The sequence below is a fragment of the Hoplias malabaricus genome, chromosome Y, assembly GCF_029633855.1.
Source record: "Hoplias malabaricus isolate fHopMal1 chromosome Y, fHopMal1.hap1, whole genome shotgun sequence".
NCBI lineage: Eukaryota > Metazoa > Chordata > Actinopteri > Characiformes > Erythrinidae > Hoplias > Hoplias malabaricus.
In genome coordinates this window covers 78,108,544-78,115,704 of record NC_089820.1, presented here as the reverse complement: position 1 = coordinate 78,115,704, position 7,161 = coordinate 78,108,544, and the positions used below count along the sequence as shown (strand labels likewise).

The 7,161-nt window shown below is 40.9% G+C and overlaps 1 protein-coding gene across 6 annotated transcripts in view; it reads right to left on the bottom strand.

The window, feature by feature from the left end:
* Window positions 1-139: 139 nt before the first annotated feature.
* LOC136678260 (protein strawberry notch homolog 2-like) overlaps window positions 140-7,161 on the bottom strand; it is a 29,420-nt gene continuing 22,398 nt past the window's right edge. For all 6 annotated transcript variants that reach the window (XM_066656245.1, XM_066656240.1, XM_066656244.1 and 3 more), the window contains 4 exons: window positions 6,907-7,038; window positions 6,119-6,195; window positions 5,152-5,342; window positions 140-4,289 (listed from right to left, as the gene is read on the bottom strand). In XM_066656245.1, coding sequence (XP_066512342.1) covers window positions 2,944-4,289; window positions 5,152-5,342; window positions 6,119-6,195; window positions 6,907-7,038 — 1,746 coding nt within the window. In that variant the 3' untranslated portion in view covers window positions 140-2,943. The remainder of the gene's footprint in view (window positions 4,290-5,151; window positions 5,343-6,118; window positions 6,196-6,906; window positions 7,039-7,161) is intronic.

The following is a 7,161-nucleotide window of genomic DNA, read 5'->3' as shown; positions in this document are numbered from 1 at the left end:
ACTCTAGAAGAGTAACTCAACAGTGTTCGACTGTTATTCACCACAGAATGGATGTGCAGCAAGAGACACACTGTTTTATATTTTTATAAGAGTTACAGTCCACAGGTCATTTCAACAAACTCTTTAAACTTTTATTTTGTTTGTTAACAAAATTAATATTGCAGTACAATATATTCCTTCTGTTATGTTGTAGAAAATGTTCAGAATGAGTCAAAAGGCACAGTTGTTTACATTATGTACATTTCTTTCTAAATCATAAATATTCAGATAAAATAAAGAAGCCCAAAGTAAAAGTGCTTAAAATAACTGTAACCAGAAACAACATAATAATACACATACCATACATACAATCAGTAGCAGTTATAAGAAATGTTTTGGGTTTTATTTTGTGATTTCTTTTGTACTTGCCAAGATAGAAAAATGTGGGCAGAGAAAGGGAAGAGGGTTCTGACTATAGAAATGGAGCAGTTCTGTGTCTTACAGTGGGCTCATCTCTTGGACCAGAGACATGCATTCGGTTTACTAGAAATGTAGAAAAATGTCAAGAAACCAATGACAATAATCCACAGTAAACAGTACAGTGACAGGAAGAAGGAAGATATTGACCGTCCCATCCGTGGACAAACATCTTGGGTAGCATCAAGAGTAACAATGTTTTTAATTCCTCTCAACATGAAACATCCGAATACCATTGATTAGCCTGTGAAGTTTTCTCTCTCTGAAAAACTGAAAAATTAAAGTCTAGAAATACAGTAGTCGGAAATGTACCGCAGCTGTCCGCTACGATACACTGCTTAAACAATTAGATTCCCTAACTTTTCCTGAGATTACACGAGACTGAGCACAGACTGGAGGAGAAAACTTTGGTGTAACTGGGTTCTATGGCCAAAGCCCAACAAGCGAAATTACACATATATTGGCTTAGTGTGATGGAAACACAGACAAAAATAACACGTCAATGGTGGACAGCAGTGCAAGGCAGTGCAAGAGATTTGGTGGCAGGTTAAAAGAAGCTTTCGACTACGTCTGCATTTGGGAATCAGGAAAAACAAAAGGAGAAATAAAACAGACCCTGACAAGACATTTAAAAGTGTTAAAATACCAAACAGGATTATAACCAAGACTACCCACTACTAAATGTCCCATGGATATAAATAACAATAATTATAGATATAATAACAGTAACACAAACATCAACAGCAACAATAACAACATCAAAGACAATAAATTGCTTCCATTCAATCTGTACAAGAACATGACCTCATAAGAAAGACCTCTTTAAAACACATCCTGGCTATTTATTTTTTAATAGAATATTTTTTTTCTGAAGCATTTGAAAAGTATTGAATCAACAGAAATCAAAAGCCTAAGAGGAACTTCATCCATGCCATAGATCCATCCTCTTGTTCAAGGGGCAGTTTAATGTTTATTGCTGAATGTTACATGCCCTCTGAAAGGAGAGGTCCAGTAGTTCTGTCAAGTCTTTCACCATTCATAGGTAATATAGATAATAGTTTGAGCCTAGTTAGAAAAAAAAAAAAAAAAAAAAAAAGATATCCAACTTGCCTAATAAATAATTTGGTGTCCATCCCCCACAGCTCAAAAAGGTCCATCTTTAGGTGTTTCAGTTAAATAATAGTTGGTCTGAACAGTAATATATTTATACTATACCTGAGAAAGTACAAAAACAAGAAGTAAAGCAACTAAAGTACTTCATTTGCCTATGGCTGAAGTTTTTAGCTTTATTTTCATAGCCTAGATATTATCAACCAGTCTGTCCCTCTACTCAGGCTCAGGCCCACTGGATGATGGGAAACTAAATATAACAGGGTCAACAGGTAAAACAGCAGTTTTCAAATCGGTCAGTGATCCCCTCTGAAGAAGCAGAATAGTCTTCACAGTAGCGGGAGCAATGTGCTGGTCATAATAATAATAATAATAAATATCACTAATCTCTATAAAGCATATATTACTACTACCCACTCTCTCACATACTCAGTCACACATGCTGAAAAGACTGCATCTTAAAAATACAAAGGCACTGACTGAACTGAAGGCATTTATTTCAGGTCTGATTAAAGCTCCACCACAGAAACAACCACCGAGTTTGAGGAGAAGAAATGAACAAGTGACTAGCGGTCAGGTTAATAAATAAATGAACCATTTTCAAACTTGAAGCTGCTAAAGATGTATCAGTTGGGATCAATCATCCTTTTTCTGTTTGGTTGATGCACTCTAGGCATGTGTATCAAAGAGAAACACAAGAAAATTTGTCATATTCAGACAAAAGCTCTAAGAGCAACATCCTCCTGAAGCAGTATACGATGCGACCAATACACATGTCAGTTAGTTACTCCCTTTAACACTTACAGTGGATTTGAGATGAAAATAAAAGCATACTGAGACATGAATTACTTCTAAACCTTGTAACTAGTGTACCATGAACTCATTTTTTTGTGTATGAAAAACAGACAGGCTTCATAAGGGATATAAAGCATAACAGCTCCTAAAGCAGTCATGGCTGTTTCTCTTGCTAGAGAACTCTTATCTCCAAAAGACCAAAACACCTTTGAAAAAAACTAGCTTATGGCCAGTGGATGACTGGGGGGGACAAACTGAACAAAAAGAGAAATACCACCTTCTACGTCTGAACAACTAACGTGAAACAGCTGCACAGACCGAGATCACAAAAAAAGTAAGGAGAGTCCTGTTCTGATCCTAGAGAAATCTTGTCCATTACTTTGTTGATTTCTGTGTTTAAAGACTTGTAATAAAATTGCTCATTTTAACTATACGTATTTAAACAGTGAAATCAATAAACCTCTCTGGCCTGAGGTCCTCCTGGACAGGAGCTGAACATCCCTTCAAAAATGAGAACCGACAGTACTAACATGTGCGTGTACAGTGGTGTTGTAGATTCACAGACACTCTCCTGAGCGGCCATTAGCTGTCCCAGTCCTGCTGTTTGTACTGAATAACAGACTGGCGCCTGTCACCAGAAGTTCCGTGTGTCATGAGGTCTGGTGTCTCACGTGCGTCCAGGGCGTCCATGCTGCAGTGTCCGTTGACTAACTGAAGGGGAGGCCGCTCGGAGGAGGGTGCGAAGAGTGAGGAAGAAGAGATTGAAGAGTTTGAGAGTGAAGATGAGCTCAGTGTGGAGAAGAGGGGCAACGTGCGGGAAGAGGAGCAAGAAAACGACTGGGCAGAAGAGGATGTGGCTTGAGGAACTGGAGAGGTGAACGAATATGGAATGGCCGTATCGAAGTTGAAACTAATCTCGCTCTGTGCAGTTGTGGAACTTTCTAGTACAGACTGACTGCTGACCGCCTGCTGCGACTGCTGACATGTTTTTAGTGAAAGCGGTGTGTGTTCGTTAGCTGGGATCTGCCTTTCTAGCCCATGCGTGCATACGCTGGGTGTGTGTGTGTGCATCGATGCATGTTGATGACCACCTTGTTGTAAAGGTGACGGTAGCAGTGAGTGAGGTGCATGCGACATCCCATCCGTGCGCTGCTGCAGCTGGTGTCCATGCAAAGTATGGTTGGTTAGAGAGTTGGTGTGTGGCTTTAGCTGTGGGAGCGGCTTGTTCTCGTTCTGGAGCCTCATAATCTGAGGATTAAACCGGGCTGCTACTTGACTGGAAACCTGTGTGCTGAAAACACTGGGTGCAGGTGCCACGCTTTGTTGAAGCACTCCAAGTGCTGTGTGCTGTTGCTTCAGTGTGTGGACGGTGTGTGGATTGCTCTTCAGCTGCTGCTTTAGAGCAAGGAAGTTGCTGTGGGCCTGTGAGGGGCGTGGAAGATGTGTCATGTTCTGCTGTAATGGAGCTTGCATGTCCCTCTGCTGCTCCTGAGAAATCAGTTCTTCCAGATGAAGTGTCTCAGGAAACTTCGGGCCTCCTACACTTCCTCCTCTGTGTAATCCAAATACACCGTTTATCCCGGCTGTTCCGTTAAGAACAGTGCCTCCATTTGCACCGTTGGCCAAAGGCTCTGGAGAAGGGCACGGGCTCAGCGTGAGGTCCAGCACCTCTTCCACAGCTTGGGTTTTTGGTGGAATGACCTGGCCAGGGTGGCTGCCAGGGTAGGGTGGAGGCTGTTTGAAAATTCTGCAGCCAAACAGAAGCTTCTGCTGCTCCAGCCGAAAGAGAAACTGCCGGGCACGCTGCTCCTGCAAAAGCTTTTCCTGCGCAATCTTCTCCTTCTCCTGTCGAGCCCGCTTCACCTCTCCATCCATCTGGGCAAGTTCGCTGCGTACACGCTCCACACAGTTTTCTGGGATCTTTATACCTGAGGGAATAACACCATTATTGTTATGAGAAAGTCACCATAAAAAACTGATATACATTATTTAAAACTTTATTATTTATCACCATCAATCCTAAGAGACCCAAAAAAGGAAAGTAATAATACACCTTTTTAATTATGACACAATGTTCATATACGGTAGTTTTTTATAGCAGATTGCATACTGCTTCTACTATTTTGGTCAAGTAAAAATGTTTTGTTTATAAGTAAAATTTATTATACATCCACCATCATGGGGTGGCACGGTGGCTTAGTAGTTAGCACGTTCGCCTCCCAGCGCTGGGATCTTGGGTTCAAGTCCCATCTGGGTGGAGTTTCCATGTTCTCCCCGTGTCTGCGTGGGTTTCCTCCGGGGTCTCCGTTTCCTCCCACAGTCCAAAAACATGGAGGGTAGGTGAATTGGCTTCTGTCTAATAACTGTCCTGCTATGTGAGTGAATGAGTGTGAATGTGAGTGTGCCCAGATATGGATTGGCACTCTATCCTGGGTGAAACCCTAGTGCCCGATGCAGTCCTCCAGGTGGACGGTCGTTCCTGGTCGAGAGTACGCTGTGCGCATTTGGCTGCTGCTTCTCGCCAGTGTGTGGATTGAGCGTTCTGAGCAGTGTGAATTGTAAAGCGTCCTTGAGTATCTAGAAAGGCACTATATAAGTGTAACGATAGATAGATTATTCATTCTACTGTAGTAAAAGAAAAACAGTTTATCACACAGAGGGAGGGTTGCAGTTCAATGAAAGCGGCAAAGAGAAAAAAACTGAAGATATGCTTATAGTTTGTCTATTAGTAGCAAATATATTACTCGTATATAGAAATAAATGAAACCATGCCAGATTAATTATACCCACCAACTTGCTTGCTGTTCTGTTTGGTTTTGAGGCGCACAATCTGCAAGATGCTGGAATTGGTGATGTCAGAGACAACATCTGCGACTCGCTTCCACACTCTCAGCAAAGCTCCACACAGCATGTGATACTGCCGCAGACGCATGCCAAGCCAGCACTCCTGACCCTGCTCCACCTGCTTACACTTGCCCTTCCTATGAATACACAGAGTAAGAATACACAAATTCTCAGTTATATGCAAAGTTAACACTCCATACCTAGGGAAGGGCTGCAGGTTCTCATTCCAAACAAGCAGGGGCACCCCTGATTTGTTTTAATCAATGTGTCTCAGTCTTCAAACAACTGATAATGTGTGCATTTGTTTTCTTGAAACAAAAACCTGCAAAAACACTAGTCATTTGCAGAAGAGTTTGGACAGCCCTTCTCTAAGGTCACCTAAAATGTCATCAGACACACGCCAATCTAGTTCTTCTGCAACAGTTCATGTGCATACATTTAAACAGCAAACAAAAACAGACAGTTTTATGCTAACGTATGTTTATGTAAATTCTCATCAGGGACCACATTTTTAATTCACTTTTAAGACTTTTCATTAGAAATAAAGAAAATATAAATTCTGCCATAAAATGGCATTTTGTTTCATTTATTGCCATTATGTTAAATAATAAACAGCTAGTGTGCATTAAAGGACCTCTACATAATCTATTAACCTTAAAATTACAAAACAAAAAAACAAAAAAACAAACCCAAATCGTTCTTAGTGCTTTTTCAAAATATGATAGTATGTACGTTCCCTAGAGCGGTTGCGTTAAATTCTTTTAAATTACTTTGTCAATAAATCATGTAAACTGACCATGTTGTCAACAATTCTGCTTACAGATGTGTGATGCAGTACACTTTCCTGACTAATTCCTAATGGAAAACGATACCATTCCTTTTTTTTTTTTTTTTACATTGTTTTGCCACTCACCAGTTGGCATGGCTGCACTTTTTGAATGAGAAAACAAACTGATTCTCCCAGCAATCCTTGGCTTCATCTGGAGTCACCTATAACAACACAAGACGGGCAAAAGCCCAACAGTTAAATCTCTCTATAAATACAAGTCTACAACAATCACCACTAGGCGTCACTGTGTAACCACTGATCTTTTGATCACCAAGGCTTTTAAGGTCAGGTGAAGTAAGACTGCTTTAACTTCAGTGTATTTATTATTAATTAGCTTCATTAATCATTTCACGCATGGGTTATCAATTCTGGTCCTAGAGGTCCAAAATCCAGCAGAGTTTGGTCATGGCCCTGCTCAAGCGTGCCAACTAAAACTGGTAATTAACTTCAGAGTTTTTAATCAGGTGTATTTGGGCAGTGAAACCACTGAACTGTGCTGGACTCCGGCCTAAGAGTACAGAAATAGATGATCCCCAATTTGTATGACCCCATTTGCACTGTTCGCCTAGAGGGTTTAAGACCAGGTCACTGCAGATTTGTGGTAGTATCAACTGTATATACACTACAGTATTTTGTGTGAGGTGTGGATTTGCAAAAGGACAATCAGAGTACTAAGATCCTATGAGCATGACAGAGTAAGTATAAGAGTGAATGCTCTTGATAGCAGTTAGAACTATCTTGCTTTTGGAATAATCCACAATGGGAAAACCAGTATGAGAACACAGCTCTGATAATCATACCCAGGAGCAAGATGTTCCACAGAGATTACATAGTGGGAATGCGTGAATGCGGGTGTCTGGCTCATTTCTGACCTTGCGGTAGCGCAGCAGCAGGTTGTCCAAGTTCTCAGGATGGGCCTGCCTGCCGATGTTGGGCTTGTACAGAATGAGATTACGACCTCTGCCTTGCTCTGCCAACAGTACACATGGCTGGCTCCCTCGAAGCTGGGGACACGTACACACATACAACACTTCTATTCATCAGGTGTAAATGATTGCACAAATTAATAAATGAGTCAACAAGTGAAAAAAAATGTTCATAAAAAAAAAAAATAAATAAATAAAATA